This window comes from Elgaria multicarinata, chromosome 23, assembly GCF_023053635.1.
Source record: "Elgaria multicarinata webbii isolate HBS135686 ecotype San Diego chromosome 23, rElgMul1.1.pri, whole genome shotgun sequence".
Classification (NCBI taxonomy): domain Eukaryota; kingdom Metazoa; phylum Chordata; class Lepidosauria; order Squamata; family Anguidae; genus Elgaria; species Elgaria multicarinata.
Window position 1 is genome coordinate 4,988,346 of NC_086193.1, and position 26,601 is coordinate 5,014,946.

The 26,601-nt window shown below is 48.4% G+C and overlaps 2 protein-coding genes across 5 annotated transcripts in view; one reads left to right on the forward strand and one right to left on the reverse strand.

Moving 5' to 3' along the window:
- The first annotated feature begins 289 nt into the window (after nucleotides 1-289).
- On the forward strand, nucleotides 290-12,901 carry PLEKHJ1 (pleckstrin homology domain containing J1). Its single transcript, XM_063146910.1, has 6 exons — nucleotides 290-414; nucleotides 1,417-1,484; nucleotides 4,088-4,154; nucleotides 8,695-8,785; nucleotides 9,041-9,104; nucleotides 11,243-12,901. Exons 1-6 carry the CDS (start codon nucleotides 321-323, stop codon nucleotides 11,306-11,308), a joined length of 450 nt encoding a protein of 149 aa, XP_063002980.1. The 5' UTR covers nucleotides 290-320; the 3' UTR covers nucleotides 11,309-12,901.
- An 8,020-nt stretch (nucleotides 12,902-20,921) lies between these two features.
- Nucleotides 20,922-26,601, reverse strand: part of DOT1L (DOT1 like histone lysine methyltransferase) — a 111,907-nt gene continuing 106,227 nt past the window's right edge. For all 4 annotated transcript variants that reach the window (XM_063147169.1, XM_063147168.1, XM_063147170.1 and 1 more), the window contains one exon: nucleotides 20,922-24,385. Coding sequence is in view for 1 of the 4 variants with exons in the window: in XM_063147170.1 (XP_063003240.1) it covers nucleotides 24,378-24,385 (8 nt within the window). In the remaining 3 variants the exon portion in view is untranslated. The remainder of the gene's footprint in view (nucleotides 24,386-26,601) is intronic.

Genomic DNA, 26,601 nt, shown 5'->3' on the forward strand with positions numbered 1-26,601 from the left:
GAGAGCGACCATAGAGTCCCTAGGCGGAAGTGAGCGACCGCAAGGCCGGAAAGAGGGGGGGCGACTCTAGGAAAAAGGAGAGCGACCATAGAGTCCCCAGGCGGAAGTGAGCGACCGCAAGGCCGGAAAGAGGGGGGGGCGACTCTAGGAAAAAGGAGAGCGACCATAGAGTCCCTAGGCGGAAGTGAGCGACCGCAAGGCCGGAAAGAGGGGGGGCGACTCTAGGAAAAAGGAGAGCGACCATAGAGTCCCGGGCGGAAGTTGTTCCTGGTGGGACCATAGAGCGGAGGGAGGGCAGAGGGGGCCCGGCGGCTGAGGCGATGCGGTACAACGAGCGGGAGCTGCTGGCGCTCTCCCGGCAGCCGGCCGAGAAGGCGGCCGAGATCCTCATGCGCGTGCCCAAGAAGGGGAGCGGTGAGGAGGGGGAGGGGCAGTGACGTCACCCACCGGGGATATGTGGGGGGAGTGACGTCATACCCTGGAGGGGGAGAGGGGCAGTGACGTCACCCACCGGGGATATGTGGGGAGTGACGTCATACCCTGGAGGGGGAGAGGAGCTGTGACGTCACCCACCGGGGATATGTGGGGGGGAGGGCGTGACGTCACCCACCGGGGATATGTGGGGGAGAGGGCGTGACGTCATACCCTGGAGGGGGAGAGGGGCCGTGATGTCACCCACCAGGGATATGTGGGGGGGAGGGCGTGACGTCATACCAGGGAGGGAAGCGCCCCATTGGCACCGCCTGAGGGAAGAAGCGCCTCCCCCCCCCCACCTCCTGTGGTTTCGCCCTCATTGGGGACTAGGAATATGAGTGGGCTTTTCATTCCATACTGCGGGGAGGGGCGGTTCATGAGCCTTCCCCGATGTTCTTGCACTACAACTCCCAGCCGGCATAGATTAGGCCGACCCTATGGAAAGGAGCTCCTGTATCTTTAACAGTTGTCTAGAAAAGGGAATGTCAGCAGGTGTCGTTTGTATATGTGGAGAACCTGGTGAAATTCCCTCTTCATCACCACAGTTAAAGCTGCAGGAGCCCTGCCCTCTTTTAAATCTGGTCACTCTAGCGTAGCTCCTGCAGCTTTAACTGTTGTGATGAAGAGGGAATTTCACCAGGTTCTCCATATATACAAATGACACCTGCTGAAACTCTCTTTTCAATACAACTGTTAAAGATACAGGAACCCCATCCGCCTTTACGTGTGTGCACCATAGTCTGGTGTGCAGAGTAGGATTATTATTATTTATTACATTTCTATACTTCCCCGTAGCTGAAGCTTTCTGGGCAGTTAATAGGTAATGGTGAGTACAGGTACATCTTGGAGCACTGCTCTTCCAATCCATATATGTGTGTGTGGGGGGGGGATAATCCTGCACCCACCCTGACAGTCAAATAACTGGTTTGTGTCTCTTCACAGCATCGAAGAAGCGTCTGGTGAAGCTGGTGGTCAACTTTCTCTTTTACTTCCGAACAGACGAGGCTGAGGTAATAGTCGTCAGCTGTTAGGAATCACCATTATGGATGAGTAATATTGATCCCAAGTCCACTCAAGTTAACTAGGCTGACCCTATGGAAAGGAGGACAGGGCTCCTGTATCTTTAACAGTTGTATTGAAAAGGGATTTTCCAGCAGGTGTCATTTGTATATATGGAGAACCTGGAGAAATTCCCTCTTCATCACATCAGAAGTGCCCTGATGCTGGATCAGACCAAGGGTCCATCTAGTCCAGCACTCTCTTCACACAGTGGCCAACCAGGGATGAACAAGCAGGACATGGTGCAACAGCACCCTCCCGCCCATGTTCCCCAGCAACTGGTGCACACAGGCTTATTGCCTCGAATACTGGAGATAGCACACAACTATCAGGGCTAGCAGCCATGGATAGCCTTTGCCTCCAGGAATTGATCCAAGCCCCTTTTAAAGCCATCCAGATTGGTGGCCATCACTACATCTTGTGGTAGTGAGTTCCACAATTTAACTCTGCGCTGTGTGAAGAAGTCCTTCCTTTTATTTGTCCTGGCTCTCCCACCCATCAGCTTCATGGGATGAGCCTGGGTTCTAGTTTTTGAGAGAGGGAGAAAAATGCCTCTCTCTCCACATTCTCCACACCATGCATGATTTTGTGCACCTCTGTCATGTCTCCCCTTAGCCTCCGTATTTTTTTTCAAGCTAAACAATCCCAGTTGTTGTAACCTTCCATCACAACCGTTAACACTGCAGGAGTCCTGCCCTCTTTTGTATCTGGTCACTCTGGTATAGGTCCGGCAGCTTTAACTGTTGTGACGAAGAGAAAATTTCACCGGGTGCTGCAGTCGGACAAAGGACACCTGCTGAAATTCCCTTTTCAATACAACTGTTAAAGATACAGGAGCCCTGTCCTCCTTTCCATAGGGTCACTCTAAGTTAACAGTCCTCATTAACGATGGTCTCTTATAGTATCTGGGATGACATGTAGGCAGTGACTAATAGAGTTTCATTTCCTGTAGATCGTTTGGGTATCTTGGAATGTTGATTATTATTATTTTCAGGACTCCTTAGGAGAGAGATTTCAGGCTTTTAGACTAGGGAGAAAAACTGCACAAAAGCCAGGAAACCACAACATGATTGGTAATCAGGAGAAAGGGGATTGGGGCGTTCGGGAAACATCAGCGAATTTGACTTGCACCAAATGCAGGCCAGGTTTGGTTCTGCACCCCTGATTAAAAGTGCAATCCTATGCATATTTATTTATTTATTACATTTTTATACCGCCCAATAGCCAAAACTCTCTGGGCGGTTCACAAAAATTAAAACCACGAAGAGCCATAATACAACACCCCGCAGTCTAAAAACACAAATACAAAATGCAATCTGAAAAGCACAACCTGGATAAAACCACACAGCAAAAATTGATATAGGTTAAAATATGGAATTAAAGCAAAGTTTAAATTTAAGTTAAATTAGGTGTTAAAATACTGAGAAAATATAAAGGTCTTCAGCAGGCGACGGAAAGAGTACAGTGTAGACGCCAGGTGAACCTCTCTGGGGAGCTCGTTCCACAGCCGGGGTGCCACAGCAGAGAAGGCCCTGCTCCTGGTAGCCACCTGCCTCACTTCCTTTGGCAGGGGCTCACGGAGAAGGACCCCTGTGGATGATCTTAAGGTCCAGGCAGGTACATATGGGAGGAGGCGTTCCTTCAAATAACCTGGCCCCAAACCGTTTAGGGCTTTAAATGTCAATACCAGCACTTTGAATCGGGCCCGGACCTGGACTGGCAGCCAATGAAGCTGGAAAAGGACTGGCGTGATGTGGTCTCGCCGGCCAGTCCCTGTTAGTAACCGTGCTGCCCTGTTTTGTACCAGCTGAAGCTTCCGGACCGTTTTCAAAGGCAGCCCTACGTATAACGCATTGCAGTAATCCAAACGAGAGGTTATCAGAGCATGGATCACTGTAGCAAGGCTATCTCCGTCCAGATAAGGGCGTAGTTGGTATATCAGCCTAAGCTGATAAAAGGTGCTCTTTGCCACTGAGTTCACCTGTGCCTCAAGTGACAGTTCTGGATCCAAGAGCACCCCCAAACTACGGACCCGATCCTTTAGGGGGAGTGCAACCCCGTCCAGGACAGCTGCAAGCTGTAGGCCATGTTTTCATCTGCTTCGGTTTGTGCTCTTAAGTATTTAACTTAAAGACAGATTTTGTTCTGACTTTATACTGTTAGTTTTACCCTACCCTGTGCCTGTTTACCCTACCCTGTGCCTGTTTGCATTCTCTTCCCCTCCTTATTGTTTTATTATGATTTTATTAGAATGTAAGCCTATGCGGCAGGGTCTTGCTATTTACTGTTTTACTCTGTGCAGCACCATGTACATTGATGGTGCTATATAAATAAATAAATAAATAAATAATAATAATAATAATAATAATAATAATAATAATAATAATTAACTAAGGAACATACAACCTGTTTTCCATGTATATAAAAAATAATAATTCGTGGCTTACGATATAAATTGAAAACGGGTTAAGAACAGACCAGATTGAAACAATAAAGTGAAAACCTTACTCAGGACTGGAATGCTGATGTGGAATCCCTTTCTCTCTTCCTCCAGCCCATTGGTGCTTTACTGCTAGAACATTGCAAGATCAACAGAGAAGAAGAACACGTCTTCTCTATCAGTGAGTCCTTGGGGGAGATGCTTTGTGGGGGGGACATTGGGGGGGGGACTCTTTCCGAGGCAGCTTCTCTCTAGAACGTTGGCAGCCTTTTAAGCGGAAAAAGACCGGGAGAGGGAGAGGATCGTGAGCTTGTCTGCTGTCCGTGCATGTGCCCTTGGCCCAATTTTGCTTCTTAATAAGTGAGGTACAGAGAGGAGGGAGGACACTCTGTACTTGTTGGGATTCTAGTTGGGTAACTCCCTTCCGACCTGTCTTAGAATCATAGAATAGTAGAGTTGGAGGGGGCCTCTAAGGCCATCCAGTCCAACCCCCTGCTCAATGCAGGAATCCACCCTACAGCATCCCTGACAGATGGCTGTCCAGCTGCCTCTTGAAAGCCCCTAGTGTGGGAGAGACCACAACTTCACCAGGCAACTGAGTCCATTGTTGTACTGCTCTAACAGTCAGGAAGTTTTTCCTGATGTCCAACCAGAATCTGACTTCCTGTAACTTCAGCCCGTTATTCCGTGTCCTACACTCTGGGAGGATCGAGAAGAGATCCTGGCCCTCCTCTGTGGGACAATCTTTTAAGTATTTGAAGAGTGCTCTCATGTCTCCCCTCCATCTTCTCTTCTCCAGGCTAAACATGCCCAGTTCTTTCAGTCTCTCCTCATAGGGCTTTGTTTCCAGACCCCTGATCATCCTGGTTTCTCTCCCCCTCTCTTTCACACACATGCTGTAGAACCAGGAATTGAATCCTAGATCTGCCATATGCCCCCCCCCCCCCAGTCCCCGTCCCAAGCTCTATTACCAGATCTGAGAGTTTGCGCTTTGCTGTGTCCTGGAAAGCCCTGCCAGCATGGTGTGAGAAATTAATAAATGAAAGGCTCCTGTCTCTGAATGAGTCCCCTGCGCTGTCCTCTAGACTCCCAATTGGCCAGAATAAGGGCACCACTTCTGCCTTGGTTTTTCATAGAATCATAGAATAATAGAGTTGGAAGGGGCCTACAAACTTCCTAACTGTTAGAGCAGTACGACAATGGAACCAGTGACCTAGGGAGGTTGTGGGCTCTCCCACACTAGAGGCCTTCAAGAGGCAGCTGGACAACCATCTGTCGGTGATGCTTTAGGGTGGATTCCTGCATTGAGCAGGGGGTTGGACTTGATGGCCTTGTAGGCCCCTTCCAACACTGCTATTCTATGATTCTAGATGAACATTTAGACGATGATCCAACCGAGGTTTTCTGATGTTCCGTTGACATTTCCCCCTTCCCAGGTATCACAAGCGTCTGTCTTTGGCCGAAACTCTGTCTGTGTGTGTGTATACGTGTGCAGCTCCGAGATTTCAAACCTGCCACACACACCCCTTGAGTCTGCAAACAGCAGGAAGCAAGACGCTCCTGCTCCCCTCTCCTAGCCCACTCCGCTGCTCTTCTCCCCGCTCCGTTTGCCCGGCCTTGGAAAGATAGCAGGCGGCAGCGTGCAAAGCCGCTTTCATCTAACAAGGCTTCGTTGTTCACACAATGAAGTAGCGTCTCCTTCAGCAAGGCAGGAAACGCCGCAAGGTCCTTGAACAGAAAGGCAGACAAGGGCTTCTTGCAAACCAGAGGGGAAGAAATTGCCTTCCCATTTTTGTCCGCGATTCCTTCCAGGTAGCTCGGCTTGCTTTTCTTTGCAGCAGCCGAAACCCCGCACGGAGGTTCGGTCTAGAACCCATATCCCTGTCTTCAGGTCAATGCACAGACCTGGCCTACGTGGGTGTCACATTTTGTTGGGTGTGTGTGTGTGTGTGTGCGCTTCTGGGCATAACCCCCTCCAAACCTTAAAGTAGAAAAATGCATATCATTTTTTTGCATGAACGAAGGGACCATACTCCCTGAAGTGCTAGCTTTCTACTTGCAGGGAGTTGGTTTTCGATTTTTAAATGTAGAGAGAAGCCTTTCTTTTCTTTTGAGGTCTCTTCTACCCGCAGACTGAAACCTTCCACCTTTTTTCTGCTGCATGTGTAGACAAAGCCAATTTTTAAAATGTTTTTATTCCGTCGTTTTATACTTTCAATGGTTTAAATTTTTGCGAACCGCCCGGCGAGCTCCGGCTATTGGGCGGTGTAAAAATGCAATAAATGCAATAAAATAAGTAAGATGCATGAAGTAGCATTTATTTATTTATTTACAACATTTTTTTGTCCCCGTTTTCCGACTGTTACGGTCCCTCAAAGTGGCTCACATCATAAAGATCTGGGCATGTTTAGCCTGGAGAAGAGAAGATGGAGGGGAGACATGATAGCACTCTTCAAATACTTGAAAGGTTGTCCCACAGAGGAGGGCGAGGATCTCTTCCCGATCCTCCCAGAGTGCAGGACACGGAATAACGGGCTCAAGTTACAGGAAGCCAGATTCCAGCTGGACATCAGGAGAAACTTCCTGACTGTTAGAGCAGTACGACAATGGAACCAGTGACCTAGGGAGGTTGTTGGACTCTCCCACACTAGAGGCCTTCAAGAGGCAGCTGGACAAGCAGGGATGCTTTAGGGTAGATTCCTGCATTGAGCAGGGGGTTGGACTCGATGGCCAGGGATGCTGTAGGGTGGATTCCTGCATTGGGCAGGGGGTTGGACTCGATGGCCTTGTAGGCCCCTTCCAACTCTACGATTCTATGATCTATCTGTCAGGGATGCTTTAGGGTGGATTCCTGCCTTGAGCAGGGGGTTGGACTCGATGGCCTTGTAGGCCCCTTCTAACTTCTATGATCCATCTGTCAGGGATGCTGTAGGGTGGATTCCTGCATTGGGCAGGGGGTTGGACTCGATGGCCTTGTAGGCCCCTTCCAACTCTACGATTCTATGATCTATCTGTCAGGGATGCTTTAGGGTGGATTCCTGCCTTGAGCAGGGGGTTGGACTCGATGGCCTTGTAGGCCCCTTCTAACTTCTATGATCCATCTGTCAGGGATGCTGTAGGGTGGATTCCTGCATTGAGCAGGGGGTTGGACTCGATGGCCTTGTAGGCCCCTTCCAACTCTGCTATTCTATGATTCTATGATTCTATGATAAAAGAGAGAGAAAGAAGGAGAGCCCCCCCAAAAAAAACCCAGGCTTATAAACTAAAATGACATAATTTTAGTACACAAATTTAGTCATACAAAGGTTTCTGGAAAATATGCTACTATATGTGCCATTTAAACAAACACACATACTTTATACATCACTGATCTGTCTTTACTCTCTGCTGTTGTTGTAGTAGTAGTAGAGTGTGTGTGTGTGTTTATTGATTGTACCCTGAATGAAGAAAAATAGGCAATATTATATGTGACAGCAAAAGTTTCATAAATTGTCATGAACTTTTTGGAAGACTTTTTTTTTTAAAAAAAAGGGGGAGAATCTGATTCAAGTCAACGAGGGAATGAAAGGTATCTGACAATCTGCAAAACACAGACAGAATGAATTAAACAAAATCCGTACATCCTTAACCATAGGGTTGCCAACTTTTTTCCTGCCTCTGCTGCTGTGCCTTTAACATAAGTTTAATCTGCAAACAATAGCAGGTGATGATAATGCAGATCTCAGCTATGACATGAAAAGTTTCACTTGAAGAGCTTCATCGGTTGGCAACTGTTCAAATCTGACTTTACCCTCTTTTTTTTTGGCTCATGGTTTTCAAAGTTGTTATAGGGGGTTTAAACGTATGTGTATTTTGCTTGTTTTTGTGGTTTTTAATCTTTGTATATTTTTAAGTGTTTTATCTTATGTGAACCGCCCAGAGAGCTTCGGCTATGGGGCGGTATACAAATGCAAATAATAATAATAATAATAATAATAATAATAATAATAATAATAATACACAAGGGATGAGGAATGGAAGGGAAAGGAAGAGGAGGGAGATCAATTTTTCAGTGCTAGCACTGTAGACCTTCCCTTGCTGGTATTTTTGCTTGAGTAGCACTTGGTGGCTATTCGGTACGTGGATTTTTATTTATTTATTTAATTTTATTTATTACATTTCTATACCGCCCAATAGCCGGAGCTCTCTGGGCGGTTCACAAAAATTAAAAACATTCAAAGTATAAAACAACAGTACAGAACCATCATATAAAATGAAATATAAAAGCTCAACCAGATAAAAACAGCAGCAATGCGAAATTACAAATTTAAAACACCCAAGTTAAAATCCAGAGTATCCTTTCCCCATCCTCCTGTCGGAGTGTCCTTCCTGGCAAGGAACCATCAGCCAGGTCTCTTTCAATTGCTCTTTTTCTGGCCAATCGCAGGGCCACGTTCGTCTCAACGTCGCCTTGACACTGTTCCTTGGAAGCAGGGGGTGCAGCCCTCTTCAGGGGGGGGAATCAGAGACCCCCTGTTAGCTGCCCTTTCAGCCTCTGTACAGTTCAAAATCTGCCCCCCCCCCGGATTAAAAATAGATTGCCGACCAGAGGTATCAGTGCAGAAACAAATCCTAAAGAGAGCTCTGCCCCAAGGATCTTGCAATTTGAAGCCAAGACAGTGGAGAAAGGACTGCAGAAGAGGAGAGGCCAGGAAAGTTATGGTGTCGCCTTGCGCTTCCAGGTTTCGTCGAGGAACCAGAAAGGAAGTACTACTTTGAATGCGATTCGGAAGAACAGTGTCAGGAGTGGATCGAGGTGCTTCGTCAGGCCAGGTAAGACCAGCCAGTCACCTGGGACTTGGGGACCTCTTTTTTCCCCTTTTGTAGAGTGCTTCTCCGATTGTTAGATCACAGACCTTCTTGTTGTTTTAATCTTTGTGCGGCTCCTAAAAAAGCTTTAGGGCTACTGTGATAAAAACTTAGTTTATGCTGGCGTGGGTGGTTCTTCAGTCAGTGGGTGGCAGCTATTTCTGGGCAATGCCATAGAAATCCAGCAGCTCAGTGGCTCTAATCTCCTTCTGCTCACAGTTATGAGTTCATGAGAAGCAGCCTGATCTTCTATCGGAACGAGATCCAGAAGATGACGGGAAAGGTGAGCGGCCGCAGGTGTATTCCAGCAAGTGTGGGTGTCTTTGATACGGGCAGGAATCGGCTGGAATTAGAAGCTGTAGCTTGAAGGCTCGGTGTAGCATGCAGCGTTCCCTGGGGGAGGTGCAGACCTCTGATGCAAGCAGCATCAGGATATCGAATCATAGAATAGTAGAGTTGGAAGGGGCCTACAAGGCCATCGAGTCCAACCCCCTGCTCAATGCAGGAATCCACCCTAAAGCATCCCTGACAGAGGGTTGTCCAGCTGCCTCTTGAAGGCCTCTAGTGTGGGAGAGCCCACCACCTCCCTAGGTCACTGGTTCCATTGTCGTACTGCTCTAACAGTCAGGAAGTTTTTCCTGATGTCCAGCCGGAATATGGCTTCCTGTAACTTGAGCCCGTTATTCCATGTCCTGCACTCGGGGAGGATCGAGAAGAGATCCTGGCCCTCCTCTGTGTGACAACCTTTTAAGTATTAAAAGGAGTGCTCTCATGTCTCCCCTCAATCTTATCTTCTCCGCGCTAAACCTGCCCAATTCTTTCAGTCTCTCCTCATAGGGCTTTGTTTCCAGACCCCTGATCATCCTGGTTGCCATCTTCTAAACACGCTCCAGCTTGTCTGCATCCTTGAACTGTGGAGCCCAGACCTGGATGCAATACTCTAGATGAGGCCTGACCAGGGCCAAATAAAGAGGAACCAGTACTGCAGTTTGGAAGCTATACTTCTATTAATGCAGCTCAATTTATTTATTTATTTATTTATTTATTACATTTTTATACCGCCCAATCGCCGAAGCTCTCTGGGCGGTTCACAAAAATTAAAACCACAAAAAACATCCAACAGGTTAAAAACACAATTACGAAATACAGTATAAAAAGCGCAACCAGGATAAAAAAAAATAGCATTTGCCTTTCTTGCAGCCATATCGCACTGTTGGCTGGTTCTATCATGTCTCCCCTCCATCTTCTCTTGTCCAGGCTAAACATGCCCAGTTGTTTCAGTTTTTCTTCATAGGGCTTTGTTTCCAGACCGCGAGGTCTCGAAAACTTAAGAAAGCCTCGCTTCTCATCGCCATCGTCCCCAGCTGCTCTTGAGCAGTGGGTTGGACTGGATGGCCTTAGAGGCCCCTTCCAACTCTACTATTCTGTGATTTGCTAGCTTGATGGACAGATGCCCAATGAGCATTCAGGCCATGGTGTCTCCTGCTCCTCCTCACCACTGCCGTTGCCATGGTGAAAAAAGGAGTAGCCCAGAGGGCTCTTTCAGTAGGCCCTTGCTAGGGGTGGTCCCTGGGCGGCGGTCCATCCACGCCTACCTTTGACGCTGGTCCTGCACTGGGCCATGTTATAGGACAGCCATCATTCTGAAAGCGCTCCTCAACATTTACTAGCGGGCTGGCTGGCTATGGGGTGGGGGGTGGAAGGATATCGTGCCCCCCCTCTCCATGCATGGATTGCAGAAGCGAGATGAATCCGTGCCCACAGCCACAGAGATCTGGTTTCTAGGGATTGCGGAGGAGGGAGAGGCGAAAAGGTCTTGAAAGTCGTACGAACAAACACTTTATTCGTTGATTTAAAACGTTTGTATCCCGCCCTATATCGCTAGGATCTCGGGGTGACGTACGGATGAAATCACACAATATAAAACAATGAATATACACAGCTAAATAACAAATTAAACCATGAGTCAAGTTAAATCCAGTATATAATTTAACAGTTCACATCGTATAAGCAGCTGAGTAGACGCCATGGGAGTTCCACGGCTTGGGACCACCATACCTGACGGAACGCCTCTCCCGACACGAACCTACCCGTACAACACGCTCAACATCGAAGGTCCTCCTCTGAGTGCCTACCCCGAGGGAAGCTCGGAGGATGGCAACAGGGGAGAGGGCCTTTTCGGTGGTGGCCCCCCAATTATGGAATGATCACCATTGAGCAGTAGGCGGGGCTTAGGTGATCTCCAATTTCACTTCCAACTCCTACGGTTGGAAGTAAATCCCACTGAGTTCAGCGGGGGGGTGTTCCCATCCGGCCAAGGCCTTCAGCATCCTGTGCAAGATTGAGTCAGGCAGGCAGGCGCTTCAGTCTGGCTCTGTCAAACCGTAACCTTCTCTGCCTTGTCTCCTTTTTGCGTTGCAGGACCCCTTGGAACAGTACGGCATCTCGGAAGAAGCCCGCTTTCAGCTGGGCACGCGGAAGCTGTAGCCTGAACAGGGGGCGCTCCGGAATTGGCGTCTTCAGCCCACCGCCCCCCCACCGATCTCCAGCGCTGGGGTCTCTACGCTACTCAAACGTCGACCGAGCGACTTCCCCTTTAATTTTTGTGTTGTAACGAACTTGCGGGAGGAGCTTTATAGCGTTCTTATTTAAAGGGGAAATCTTTTGTCCACACACGTACCCCTCCTCCTTCCCTCCCCCCCCTTCCTTGTGTCATTATCACTTTGACTGCTGCTGTTTCTGCCTCCCCAGCAGAAGTAACACTGGCGTCCTTAGTGCCCAGGGGCACTCAGTTTCAACCGTTGATTTAAAGAAGTTGCGGTTGTCAAGTTGTCCCCGAACCACTTTTCCACACAGGAGAGTGTGTGTGTGTGTGTGTGTGTGTGTGTGTGTGTAACGTGAAAGCAAAGGAAGCTGAAACCGTTCTTGAATGTTTGAATCCTTTCTCAGCCCTCCTTCGAGTACGAGGCAACGCAAAGGAGGTTGCAGGAAGGGATCATTCCCAACCAGGATCCTGAGAGAAATTTAAGCGCTCCGCTGCGTCCCAAATGCTCACCTCGAGAGGGCCGCTTGCCACAGTGCTGTAGACTCCTACCAGTCAGCTGCTGGGGGTGGGTGGGGGCGGAACGGCCATCTCCCCACGATGCGATCACACCCCAACGCAGAGACGTGAAGCGGGACGGCCTGCCCTCTGTATGAGTCACCGCACTCCGTCACGACGCCTCCCCAGCTCCGTGATTTCTCCCCGAAACAGAAGCAGTGGGCGATTCTTACCTGCTCTACAAATTCACCTTTTCAGGTGTAAATGTTCGGATTTTAATCCCGCAAAAAAGAAGTGCGTGGTTAGCTGCCCCAGCGTGGGGAAACACGGCACTTCTACAACAGCTGGATCAGAGAACATGTAAGCGTTTTTGGGGGGGGGGGTGTTTTTATGAATAACAAACCAGCAGGTCGGAGTCACAGTCTGATAAAGCTTTTACTCCACACCCCCATGTCCTTTGTAAGATGGTATGTACAGGATCGGATCTGTGTTTTATCATGTCTTGTTGGCAACCTTCATGGTGCGGTGGCCGGCTAGGCTGCAACTCCCAGCATTCCCACGTACCACGGCCATTGGCACCAGTTACGGTAGCTGTTCTAAGCACCCAAGAAAAAGCACGGCCGAATCAACAAGCGTCCGAGTCCTGCGCAGTTCTTCCCTGAAGTTGCGGCTTCTCCCTACCGAGAAATTCGTCGAAGCGTTTTGCTCCGGCCTTGCTCTGCCTCCCTGGATTTCTCCCTCTTCCTGCCCAACTTTTGGACCTGGCAGCTGAATGTACCTTTTAAACATGCTGTGAAATTTCTAGGGGCGTTCTTGAAAGCTTACTGAACTGCTTAAGATTGGGGGGGGGGGGGGAATGTGGGAAACACCCATCAAAAAGAGTGGCGTTGGCTATTTAGAACCGTTTTGGAGGGTTTCAAAGTTCAAGGTTTTACCAGTTTACATCCAAAAACCTTTCTTCTCCGCCCACCTTACTGGAAAACCGAGTGGCCAATTCCACGTTTTTGTACCTTGAAATAGACATGACCTTCTCACTGAAATGTCTGGGTGTTGTCATTGTCATGTGTACGCTGGTTTTTCTTGTCTCGCCCCCCCCCCAAAAATAAAACTACCATTGGTAGGAACTACTATCAAGGCCAGACCAGAAACTGGGGTGGGGTATCCCAAATGTTAACTCAGCCATGAGGACCTGAGGCCCACTGCTGTTAGTCTAGCCAGTCCACCTCACAAGGTTGTTGTGAGGATACTGGGGGCGGGCAGGGCCGTTGCCAGACTTTTGCACCCAAGGCAGGTGAGCTGCTTTCACCCACCCCAGCGTACATGGGTGTGCAGTGCCATCTCGCCCGCCCAGCCGAAGCGAAGCCAGGAAGCTGGGGCGGGTGTCTTCGGAACGGCACGCCCAGAAGCCGCCCTCTCAGAGCCGCTGTGGGAGAGCGGCTTCTGGGTGCGGCGTTCGGCGCCCCCCTTACCTTGGTGCTCTAGTAGTAGCCTCTATGGTAGCACCGGCCCTGGGGGCGGTGTGTGTGTGTGCCATGTACCACAGACAGAGTTCCCTGGAAAATAAGCGCTGAGAAGCCCGATAGGTAAAATGTTTTAAATAGGTAAAATGTTTAGAGGGCAGTTTTTGCTATGGCCAGTGAGTTACCTAGGCCTTAACATCAAGGTCATATTTCGGTATTGCGTCCCCATAAGTGTATTGGACACCAGCTTTCACAAAACGCAGTAAGAGCATCTCCCCTGTAGGGAAGGGTTAAAACAGCTGGGATTGTTTAGCGTGAAAAAGAAAAGGGTACGGGTGGACATGATAGGTGTGGACAAGGAGACAGCTTTTCTCTCGTAGTACTAGAACCCAACGGGGTCCCCCTATGAAGCTGATGGTTGGGAGATTCAGGACAGATCAAAGGAAGGGCTTCTTCACACAGCACCTAGCTAAAACTCTGGAACTCACGACCACAAGATGTAGTGATGGCCACCCATTTGGATGGCTTTCAAAGGGGTTTGGATAAATTCCTAGAGGAGGTGCTCAATGGCTGCTAGCACAGTTGGCGAAGTGTGACGTCCAGTATCGCCTATATATGCACCAGTTGCTGAGGGCCTTGAGTGCGAGGGTGCTGCTGCATTCATGTCCCACTTGTGGGTCCCTAGTCAACAGCTGGGTGGCCACTGTGTCAACAGAGCGTTGGCCTACATGGACCCTCGGTCTGATTTTAGGAGGGATCTTTTAATGTTCTTAAACACAACTCAAAAGAGAGGGTAGCTCCAAGTAGGACTACGCCATCCCACACTAGAGGACTTCAAAAGGTGGCTGGACAACCATCTGTCAGGGATGCTTTAGGGTGGATTCCTGCATTGAGCAGGGGGTTGGACTCGATGGCCTTGTAGGCCCCTTCCAACTCTGCTATTCTATGATTCGCCATCTGAACCCTCGTTTAACGGGTGGGTGTGCTTTTCAAGACGTTAGTCCTCACTTTAAAGAAAGCAGAGGCACAGCACCTCTTTCAGCCGAAGAGCTGAATGCGATTTCAGAGACGCTTCCAGGGGTGGGCAAAAAGAGGCGAGGCCAAAACTTCAAAAAAAAAAATAATATACCAGCCTATTGTAGCTTAAAGCTCTGCCAATAACTAAGCTTTAGCAGAGGGCAGTTCAGCCTTTTAGAGAGGGGGGACAGGAATTGCAGAAAAGCCAGGAAACCGCCCAACAATTGTGGCCATCTGGGAACTCTGGAGAGGGCAGGATTTGGCCCCCTGGGCTAAAGGTTCACAGCCTGAAAGATGGTCCTAGACACTCTTGGTTACCAGGACCAGTCATAGAATCATAGAACAGCGGAGTTGGAAGGGGCCTACAAGGCCATCGAGTCCAACCCCCTGCTCAGTGCAGGAATCCACCCTAAAGCATCCCTGACAGATGGTTGTCCAGCTGCCTCTTGAAGGCCTCTAGTTACCACCTCCCTAGGTAACTGGTTCCATTGTCGCACTGCTCTAACAGTCAGGAAGTTTTTCCTGATGTCCAGCTGGAATCTGGCTTCCTGTAACCTGAGTCCGTTATTCCGTGTCCTGCACTCTGGGAGGATCGAGAAGAGATCCTGGCCCTCCTCTGTGTGACAACCTTTCAAGGATTTGAAGAGTGCTATCATGTCTCCCCTCAATCTTCTCTTCTCCAGCCTAAACATGCCCAGTTCTCTTGCTCCAGGCTGCCCAGCTGCAGGGAACCCCCTCTTCCCCCTCATCCCGTGGCCCCCAGAGGACGACCCAGCCCGGCGGACGGTCTCGATCCCAAAAACACACGCCAAAGGCCTCCAATCTTACTGTTTTCCATTGGCTCCTGCGGAGATTTGCTTCCCAGCGATATCGTTGCAATTTTTCTCTCCTAAATGACAAGCCTGTCTCTACAGACAGATCTGGTTAAAGACAAAATTACTTAGCTAAGCTTTCTCTTTGGATTGTGTATATGAAACACCGCTGGTTGAACTTTCATTCAGTTGATGTGTGTGTGCGTGCAAGAGAGTGCACTGCTTGCTGCAGCCGTAAAATACAGCCCTTAGGGCAAGGGAGGTGGGGTATATCTGACCTTCCTGACTGCAGTTTCCATCATCCATCACTATCGGGTGTTTTGGCAAGTAGTAGTGGAATTTGCAATCCCACATCTGGAGTCCATATGTTCCACACCTTCTTTAGGGTCTCTGTTGCCAAGTAATAATTTCTAATTTAGTTTAAAGGAGCGTAGGGTCCCCCTTCTCTCCCCAGTCCCTTGGCTTTGAAAAAAGAAAAGCTCTCGCAAACTTCCCTGCTGAATCAGGGGATCACACCACTGGGCACCACGTTCTGTAGCAAGAGAAGCAAACCCACATCCTTCCTGGTGATGTGTTTTGGGGTTGCCCTGGGAGCCACAGATGCACTGATAGCCATGAATTCTCACAGACCCAAACACAAGAACGGAAAAAAGGGCTTTGGCAATAGTTTGTCGAAAGATATTTTCACACGTCCCGGTAATGCTGCTCTGGGGACGTTTTTATACACCTGTCTCAGTAGCCTCTCCCTACTGAACTTGGGTAAGTCTCCCGGCCAAAATCCTTTGATTAAATTCTAAATTCATTGCATGCTTATGATTGGCCACTCATGGAAGTTTGCAAGTCCTTTACATGACGCTGTCAACCTCCAGGATGTCGCCCGTGCTTTCCCCTGGTAATCCCACTTCTTAAAAAAAACCATGATAATGTAGTATTTAAATTATGGGATTTTGCCACTAGATGGTGCTGTTTCATTGAACAGAATAGCATTGCGGGGAGGGGAAGCTTTAAATTCAAAAACCTGTGCTTGCTGTTTAAAGGAGTCCATCATAAATGCAGAAAGACTCAAAAAGAACCACTGGTACGGGTGCATAGTTTTCTCCTTAATGTAGACACCCTTTGTGTGTGTTTGGGGAGGGGGGGTACTCAACGGAAGCTTTCTTTTATGCTGGCATCAGAATCTAGAAACCCTTGATTTTGGAAGGAGAGGGGCTGCCTGTTTTGCTAGATTGGATATTGCATATGGTATATACAACAGCGACTACATTAGAGGTGTACAAAATGATGCCTGGTGTGGAGAACGTGGATAGGGAGACATTTTTCTCCCTCTTTCAAAATACTAGAACCCAACGGGGTCATCCCATGAAGCTGATGGGTGGGAGATCCAGGACAAATAAAAGGAAGTCCTCCTTCACACAGCGCAGAGATAAATGATGGAACTCACGACCACAAGATGTAGTGATGGCCACCAATCTGGATGGTTTCAAAAGGGGGTTGGATCAATTCCTGGAGGAGAAGGCTATACAGAGCTACTAGCCCTAATGGTTGTGTGCTATCTCCAGTATTCGAGGCAGTAAGCCTGTGTGCACTAGTTGCTGGGGAGCGTGGGTGGGAGGGTGCTGTTGCACCATGTCCTGCTTGTTCATCCCTGGCCGATGGCTGGTTGGCCACTGTATGAACAGAGTGCTAGACTAGATGGACCCTCGGTTTGATCCAGCAGGGCACGTCTTATGTTCTTAATATTAAAAAACACACACAAGGGATGTTCTTCTGGATCACCCTGGAACAGGTGCATAACCTCAGGCAAATGCAGGCAAAACGTGGCCCTCCTGGTTTACACACACACACACACACACACACACACACACACACACACCTATCGTTGGGTGGATGAGTTTGCCCAACGCTTTTTGACTTCCCTCTAGAAAGAAATCAGCCAACTTCAGAAGGATAGAAGCACCACAATGTACAGTGTATTAAAATACATACATATTTTTTTTTTAATATAAAGACAAACTTCAAAGCCATTTTTCCCCCAATTACAAATCAAGGTGAAGTGCGGGGAGATTCGAAGTGGAGATTAGAAAGGAAAGAAAACTTTGCAGTGCAGAGAACTGGAAAGGTCAGAAGGGTGGAAAATATATAGATAAGATTATTATTACATACATATATACATACGCCAGAAGATTCACATGAGTTCTATGGAAGAATGACAGGTCAAACTTATGGAGCAAAGTTTTTAAAAAAGACAAACCAAAGACACCTTAGAGGGTTTGAATTTTAAATAAATTTCATTTTCATGGGCTAATGTGTACAAATCAAGTTTCTAGTCCCTATGAAAGAACATCCCATATCGCCACCTCTTAAGAAAATGGGTACTCCCTTCAATCCATTTACAAATTGATTCTCATTTCTTTTTTACATTTTACAAATGAATTCCTGAGCAGCAGCAGTTTCCCATCACTGACTGAATATCCCCCCTCCCCTTTCAACTCCCCGTCTGCAAGGTAGACTTCCACTCGCTGAAATAAAAATTTAAAGAGCAGAGCAACTCTGGAGGGCTGAGAAATGCAGAATGAAAAAAGTGGCAAAATTAGCTAGGCTGCTCTACCCAAGTTTTCCTTACCTCATTCTTAAAAATAAAACCCACCAGTCCACCAGGCTAGGGTTTTTCTAAAAGGCTCTATGACTACTGATCCGGGAGGGCCCTGTTTGTTGCGGGGAAACCTAGAATTTTAAAGTACTGAATAGGGTTCATCTCATGAAGCTCCCCAGCTCTGTAAAATGGTCACCTGCCTGGTCACCTCTGGTGAATTAATAATCTCCTGCAGGTAAACATGAAAACAGATTGTGGAAATTAGGTTCAGGCACACACATGCTCATTCAGAGTCCCACAAATGCCTCTCCCAGTGATGAACAGGGATCACACAGGTGAACTCGTAAAAAGATCTCACTGGGTATTAAGAACCCAGCAAGGCTCACATAAAACTTGGAAGACGGGGCAGGGGTTTCGTCATTTCTTGCAGGACTCGGGTCTCTGTAGATGTACTGAAAAGATGTCTTCGTCCCCAGTGAAAGCCCACTCAGTTCCCTGTCAATCTTCCTATCTGTATGTTTCTTGGAACGACACACTAGTACGTGTCTCCATCACCCAAACCCCCATACTTTTACTTTGAAGCAAACTGTGCTTTTAATACTAAAACAAACTCCCATTGTTGCTGCTGCAATTGCTTGCAAACACACACACCCCTCACCCTTCGAAGGAGTACACCAACACTTCGTAACAAACCTCCCAATTTAACCCGTCGCTCTCGTCATTCGCAGAGGATTACAAAATTCCTTGACTCGTCATTTTTTGCGCCGGAGATGTGCTTAACAACGTTTAGGCGTCGGACCCGAATATAAGGACACAAAAGCAGCAAAGCTATTAAAAGCGGACCCGGGGGATGGGGGAAGTAGCAAAGGACACACACCCCGTCACACAAATCAAAAGGGTGCCATCAATTCATTGTTCAGGCATTGATAACGTAGATTTCAATCCAGAAAGCAAGCATGCTTTTATTTTATTTTTTATTAAAAAAGTGTAGGAGCCCTACATTAGAAAAGCACGAAGAAACAGATTTATCGAGGACAGCAACGAAATCGCCTCCACAGTGGTTAGAAGAGTAAGATAACCCTGGACGAGGACGATCCCGGGTTGGACAGGGAAAACAGACACATCAATAGCACCATATTCTGCAGTGGAGGGTCAGGTTTAAGTGTTCGTAGCTGAACTAGTACGTCCCCACGCACACACACACGCACACACGCACACACACAAACGTAATTACGGCAAAACCACGTGATGGTTTTCCCTTTGCAATTCGACAGAATCTGTATTCTTCAGGACAGAAAAGGAGGTGTTCCAGACCTCAACACCAACAAGACCAGCTTCACAAATGAGGTTTCTGCTTTCGTGAAGTTCTTGCAGATAAACAGCACCAGCAAGAAATTGTGAGCCCACAGTGGAGTAAGGCGGGCCTTTGGTGAGGATGGATCCACAGGCTTTTCTTCAAGAAACTTTATGACCCGGGTCTGAACAGCTAATGAAAAGGTCAGATTGACTTCCAAGGTCAGGCGGCTTTGGCCAGCGTCCCCCGTATTTTGCAATACCTTAAACGGAACACTTATTTATCCTTCCACTTGCTTATACTGAGAACAGGAGCTGCGTTCCCATCGCCCCCTTGGCCAAACACGGCTCGGGGAGGCGCTTTTGAAGTGCCGAGCTGCAAAATCAACGTTTTGGGCAGGGAAACGACGTTAAGGGCAGGAGCAGAATGGAAATGAAGGACGCATGCCGCACACCAGAGAAGGGTGCTTTTCAAAAAGGCTGCAGAACAGAGGCCTAAGTGAAGGAAGTTCTCCCACTTGCACCAGGTATGGGAAATCCTTCCTCCACCTGAGCACACGCCGTATCCTTCCTTCTGCTGGGCCCACATTCATGACTGGACACTAGGGTTCAAGCAACTGACGCAAGTTGCATTTTCGAGTTCTATTCCTACCCAGAATCATCTTCCTTCCTGCGGAACAAATACGGCAAGGTAGGTAGTGAACTGTCTTCAAGTTTGCATAAAAGAGGTGGTGTGACCGGGCAAACGTTTCATGATCTTGTCACAGTTTAGGGACAAATCAGAGATTGCCCAAGAACACGGCGTTGAGAAATCGGACGCAGTTGGTTGTCATTTTAAAAATAAAATCCTACAGCAGTACAATTCTACCCCCTGCGTTTGGCAACATACAAGCACGTGATAGATTCCCCACTTCCATTTTGAACCCAGGGATAAAGATTTGGAAGCAGCTGGAGACGGATTGCGAAAAGCAGACACTAACTTCACTGGAACTTAAAACATTTAAAAAGGGTTAGGATTAAAGGCCGGCCCAGGGTGGGGGGTGAGATAAAGATGGAGAGAGGGAGTGCATGGAGGCATTTCCGTCACACACACAAATCTCCCAACAGTGGCGAGAACACAAGAAAATGTGGGGTGTGCCAGACCACTGGGGACGGAAGAGTCTCTACCCGGCCTATTTAGCAACTGAACAGAAGTCCACACAGATTTACCCAGGCAAGATGGGTGGTCAAGAATTTGGCAACCAATCAAGACAAATTCTGGGCGGTTTCCTTACTGGCTGACACTGCTAAGGAACACGAAATAATAAACTGCATCTCCTGAACCCCACCCAGATGCAGAAATATAGGAGCCAGAAGGAAGTCCTTGCATCCAGAGTTTTAGGAACCCTGAACCTCCTTAATCGGGATGGGGGAAGTATATGCTAATATGTTGTTTCTTCTCTGCATATGCTAGGAGTTCCAATTGTGTCCAGAAACATGGGTGCTGCGGTTTTTTAGAAGTCGCAATCCCCACGGCCTTCGAAAAGCAGAACTCCGTTGACTGAATCTTAGAATCATCAGGAATAAGGCCTCTACCAACACAGCCACTTGCTCCAAGACTTTAACGCAGAAAGAGCGAGAAGCATCGAGAGAACCGGCACCTCTCCCTTAAACAGCCTCACCAGAGGGACCCAGTCGATCTATAGAGAGGGCGACATTGTCAGCGATGCCAAAAGACCAGAACAAACGAAAATGCCTATTAAGGAACACCTTAGTGTCCAAGGAGCAGCCAGCTGCATCACAAAATTACTGGCACCTTTTTACAGTGGGAGGAAGCTTTCTCTTCCTGGTTGGACAGAGCCGGCCGGAGTTTCCCCAAAAGAATTCTCCAAAAAAAATTTTAAAAAAAGGAGAACTACTCTCATAGCACACCTTGCAGCCAAAGCTGGGATAAGCAGTGAAAGCAGAGCGAGAGGACAGCATGGTGAACAAGTGATATTTGATCGTCAGGTGAACTGGCTTTTTGGGCAAAGATGGTCCAGCAGAAGTGGCCGGGGGGGGGGGGGGAGAAACGACACAGGAAAAGCACCGTGCGGTTCTGGCTCCACAAACATCGTGGTGGCAGTGCGTCGTCTCGGGTTCAGGAGACGTGGGAGTGCGTCAAAACAGCCCCCTGCTCCATTCTGCTACCCGACCCGTGTGAATTTCAACCCGGTGACCTATCCGCGCAACAACCCACCCCCAGGACCGAGGCAGTCACAGCAACGGCATTCAAAAGCGCCGGATTCGAGCACCCATACCAACCCCACCCCCCGGGGGAAGAAGTACCTCTCAGTGGGTTCTGAGGAAGGTGTCAAGAGGCCACAACACGCCCAAAATGGCCGTAAAAAGAAAAGCCCTGAAATTGAAATCGCGCGTCTTCCCCGTAAGAATTCGGCAAACACGGGGGGCGCGGGGCGCTGCACCGGGGCGTTGGCTGGGACCCTACAATAGGGAGACATGGTACGCCGTTTATGAAGGGGGAAAGCCCAGTTCCCCCCAGGAGAATTTGATAAGGGGGACAGGATTTTAAGAGCCTCCCAAGGAAGCACCAGAAATGCCTTCGCTTGAGTAACTATCCCACCCCTGCAACCAACACTCTCTCTAAGGGAGTAAAGGTTGGGTGAACCCTGAAATGAAAAAGCGGCTGGTGTGTGTGTGTGTTGAAAATTGTCGCTAGGTATCGTAGTCCAAAGCATCCAGAGTGGCCCAAGTAGGTGAGGATTGCTCTAGAGGTGTTGCCGACCCGAGACCTAGCGCGTAAAGAAACGAAACAAAATGTGACTCTGCACCAGAGCAAGACAGAGCTTAGATGCCTTGTTGAAGGGAAAATGTGTGTGTGTGTGTGTTCCAAAGCTGTCAGAAATGAGAGGGGGACACACACTGCCGCTGCCATTCCAAACCACCTTTCGGAAGCTTATTTTCTACAACAACGGAGCGCCAAAGCAATTCCGCCTCGCCCCTGTTGAAGTTACGTTATTGCAATTCTCCTTCCTCGTTCTTGGTTCAAAGCTACCCTAGACCCAGAGCAAGGATCCGCCCGGAGAAGTTTCATCCTTCTCCCTTTCCTGCTTTGTACACGCTTGAATAAATGAAACCACCCCTTCCGTCTTTTACTACGGACACAACCTAATAGAAAAATGAAAAAGCCTACAAAACCCTTTCAATAAATTTGGCCACCACGTCTGTGCAAAACGTGTGTGGCGTTCCCAGAAGTGGCGCTGTCTTTTTCCTCCTGTACCCCGAAGCACCCGAGTCGCAAATGGTGACGACGATTTTTAAATGCACCCGATAGATTAAGCAGGATGCAAGGATTAAGTTCGATCGTGGTGTGCGTCTTCTCCGGATGGCTACGGGAAAGCAAAAGCGGTACAAAAAATAAAGAAAGACGAGCGCGCGCTGGAGGGGATAAAACATGCGAAGGCAAAGCTGTTTCTCAATCAAGTATCGAAACCTTGCTAATGAAAACAAAACAAACGGAGAACACGTTGTACGTTGAACAAATGAATCCAGTAAATGAAGCTGAAAGCCGCCTAACCCCGGTATCAGTTGTTGGCTTCCTCAAGATTGACCAAAAAACACTCTGAGCGACCCCAGAGGCCGTGGTGGCTTGCGCACGTGTGGCCCCGTTAAATCCCACAGGGGCATCTGCTACAAAGGGGGGGTTAGAGGAGAGCACCGGGTGGGAATATCCTTGCTTCCTAAGGACAAAGGTGTCGATCAACCACCATAAGGTTGCTTAAATGCTCCAGAGGGAGGGCAAACCTTACGGCTGGACGACCGTCCACCTCGCCGAGAACTTAAGACTGGATTCCCCCAGCAACGCGAAGCCCAAAAGATCGCATGTCAAAAGCTATGGGAAAACATGATCTTTTTTTTAAAAAAAAAAATACAAGGAAAGGAAGGAAGAGGGAACCCAAATCACTGAGATCTTTAATAGAGCAGTTGGAGAGGGGGGCGTGTTAGGAGTTGGATCTGTGGCTACCATCCCTGACCACTGGGCATGCTGGCTAGGAGTCTAGCTGGAGTCCAACACTATCTGGAAGGCCACCAGGACCCGGGAGATGAAGACGGAGGCTTCGCTAGCCAGCCTTACGGGATCAGAACGGATGTGGGCGTTGGCCCGACAGTGTCCGGTCATACGCAAATGCCTCCCTGTGATACTGAGTCGCCCAAAGTGAACCAGCCACCTGGAATGGCAGGGGCCGCTTCAATCATCACCCATGCCTTTAGCCGAAGAGAAAATCGTCACCGCCACCACCACGTGAAACAGCCCCTCGACTTTTTATGCAAACCTTTGGCTGTCAAACAGTTAAGGCAAAGCCCAGCCACACACACACACCCATTTCAAAATACACCTGTGTAATCTGAATGCCTGTTTCTTCGGGGCGAGAGGTCACCCATGAGCACCGCAGCTGAATTCTGTCAGGGGGCTAGAACGGGTGGGTGTGGGGGGAGTTATGGGTGTGATGATCGCTTTTCTGCTTGCAATATGCATTACCATCTATATCTATCTCTCTAGATAGATAGATATATGTAAAACAGCTTTCAAAAGTGCTCCCCACCCCCCGCCCAAGCTCCGCCACCAATTCACTGCCTCCCTGCTCCGCTACTAAAACTAGCCAGTTGCCATACATCAAGCGGAGCAGGCAGGATAAATAAGAAGCCAAACGTCGTGCAGGAACAACATGGCTCAGTCTCAGTAGTCCCCACCAGGCCAAAAAATAAAAAATAAAAGGGCGGGGGGGTAGAGGAAAAAAGCACCATGAGTTTGGTTGGACTGGAGAGGCACAGTTTGTCGGATGTCAATAGCACCAAGAGAAGCTGTGTCACATCTCTGCTGGTGAGCCGTTCCTTTATTTCCAGAAAGAATTGTTATTTCATTATTAAAGTCTTCCTCTCTCGCGCACTCTTTCTCTCTTTTTTTAAATTTTCAGGTCGACTTCAGGTGGAACCCAAAAACTCTCGTGTGTGTGTATGTGTGTGTGTGTGTGTGATTTAAACATTTAAAAATATATAAATATCTAAACTATCAACAATACAAACTGGAGCTGTTTCTAAGCATCTTCTTCCGCAGTTTGAATATATATATTTATATCTATTATCTATATATATATATATATATTTAACTTAGATTCACAGTAGCATTTTCTTTCCTCCGGTTTTATTTTTATGACTTATGTCTTTGTCCAGTAGTAAAAGAAAAAGGGGCGATGGGAAAGCAGAAACCCTTAAGCAGTTGAGGCGAGCACCTTCGGTGGAAGCGGAGAGAAGTTGGTCCACGTTTTCCTTGCATAGGTCACGTTGGGTTGAGGTAGAAGTCCTAGTTACCTGTGAGACAAAAAGGGAAGGGGAGAAGAGGATGCAATTCACTCTGAGCTTGGCATTTTAAAAAAATCAGAAGATCTCGATGACGGGGAGAGCGCAAGGGAGATTTTTAAGCATCAAAAGTATTTCAGAGCGTTTTGGCTCGAGGTTCCCAAAGGATGCAGCTAAACCCTTCAAGTCCAGGCATGGGCAGATGTTTTCGCGAGGGCTGTGCTCTGCTCCGATTCGGATCGCGAATCCGGAGTGGAGCGACCCGATCCGCCTCCGCCAAAGGCGGATCCAAAGCGGGTCGGGGGAGCTGCGGATCGAGGCGAAGCGGTTCGCCTCCATCTGGAGCTCCAAATGCAGGTAAGTGGGAGGGGGAATGGGCTCACCTGGTGCCGGCACCACAGTCCGTGCAGCAACGGCAGCAGAGCCAAGGGGGCAGGGGCGAGGGAGGCTTATTCGGCCCCCATTTTGCCCCCACTTACCTGCCTCCACCATCCGCCACGGAGGCAAGTAAGTACGGAGAGGAGGCAAAATCTCAATCCGCCCCTCCAGATCGCGCTCCGCGGAGCGGGGAAGGGTCGGATCAACCGGAAGCGGATCGGCCCAATCCGAAAGTTGCGGATCGGACCACGAAGCAGTTCGGGGGGGGGGGGTTCCGTGCACAGCCCTAGTTTTCGCCCACGGCTTATAGGCCAAACTATCTGCAGGGCCAAAAATCGCCCACCTCTAACTTCAACCATTTATTTATTAGGGTAACTAACACAACATCAATATGGGATTTTTAAAGCAAAACTTGTTGCTTTAAAATGTTTAGTGTTTCGGTTGCGTTAAGTCAATCTAATTACTGAAAGAGGGAAAGAGGGAGGAAGGTTGTACAACCTTCCTAGTTGGCAAAATACCATAATACAAGCCTTGAAGCACAACCCCCCAACGGCAAGAAAGCAATTAACTCTGGGTGAGAAAAGTACACGGCTTGGGACCACCATACCTGATGGAACGCCTCTCCCGACATGAACCTCCCCGTACCCTGCGCTCAACATCTAAGGTCCTCCTCCGAGGGAAGCTCAGAGGATGGCAACAAGGCAGAGGGCCTTTTCAGTGGTGGCCCCTCAATTGTGGGAACGATCCCCCTGACGAGGCTCGCCTCGCACCAACATAATTATGTTTTCGACACCAGGTTAAGACTTTTCTCCTCTCCCAGGCATTTAACAGCATTTAACAACACATGCTGAGTTGGTTTGTTTTTAACAGACCCCAGAATAGCTGTTTTCATAAGGATACTGTTGTTTTTATGCTTTTTATGTTTTTAAACTTTGTATATTGGTTTATCTATTTATTTGCTGCATTTATATACCGCCCCATAGCCGAGGCTCTCTGGGCGGCTTACAAAAATTAAAAACGGTAAACGTTAAATTCTAACGTTTACTGTTTTTAACTTTTGTAAACAGCCTAGGGAGCTTCAGCTGTGGGGCGGTATATAAATGCAGCAAATAAATAGATAAGTAGGGGAAGCAGCTTTTGAAAAGTTTTCCAGAGCTGGCAACGGTGTAGCGTGCAGGCAGGCAGAAGGTAGACCTGGATTTACCAGCGGATCGCTGGGTGATCTACCACGAGGTTGGTAACGTCTTCCAGTTCCCAACAACAACGAAAAGACTTCCCCCATCTAAATCAGGCGGTCAGAATCCTTGATCTATATGAGGTTGTACTTGTCTACGCAGATCATAGAATCATAGAATTCATAGAATCATAGAATAGCAAAGTTGGAAGGGGCTTACAAGGCCATCAAGTCCAACCCCCTGCTCAATGCAGGAATCCACCCTAAAGCATCCCTGACAGATGGTTGTCCAGCTGCCTCTTGAAGGCTTCTAGTGTGGGAGAGCCCACGACCTCCCTAGGTAACTGATTCCATTGTCGCACTGCTCTAACAGTCAGGAAGTTTTTCCTGATGTCCAGCCGGAATCTGGCTTCCTTTAACTTGAGTCCATTATTCCGTGTCCTGCACTCTGAGAAGGCTCATAGGCCATCCTGTCAGAGGACCTCGTGATTCTCATAAAGCCCAAGTCTGCCGTCCCCCATCAATTTGATGTGTTTGGACGGCATTTGCCACCGTTCCCAGAGAGCGTGGCCAATGGCATGATGGGACCTTCAGTCTAACGCACCTGGAAGACACCGGGTTGGGGGAAGGCTGACCTGAGCAGGTCTTACAAATTTGAAGCGTGCCCACGCCAGGC

What these genes read in the sequence shown, in the direction of transcription:
- PLEKHJ1 (XM_063146910.1), top strand. Translation starts at nt 321, where the DNA reads ATGCGGTACAACGAGCGGGAGCTGCTGGCGCTCTCCCGGCAGCCGGCC. An exon ending in GAGGTGCTTCGTCAGGCCAG is followed by an intron (nt 8,786 to 9,040) that starts GTAAGACCAGCC and finishes TTCTGCTCACAG; the next exon opens with TTATGAGTTCATGAGAAGCA. An exon ending in TCCAGAAGATGACGGGAAAG is followed by an intron (nt 9,105 to 11,242) that starts GTGAGCGGCCGC and finishes TTTGCGTTGCAG; the next exon opens with GACCCCTTGGAACAGTACGG.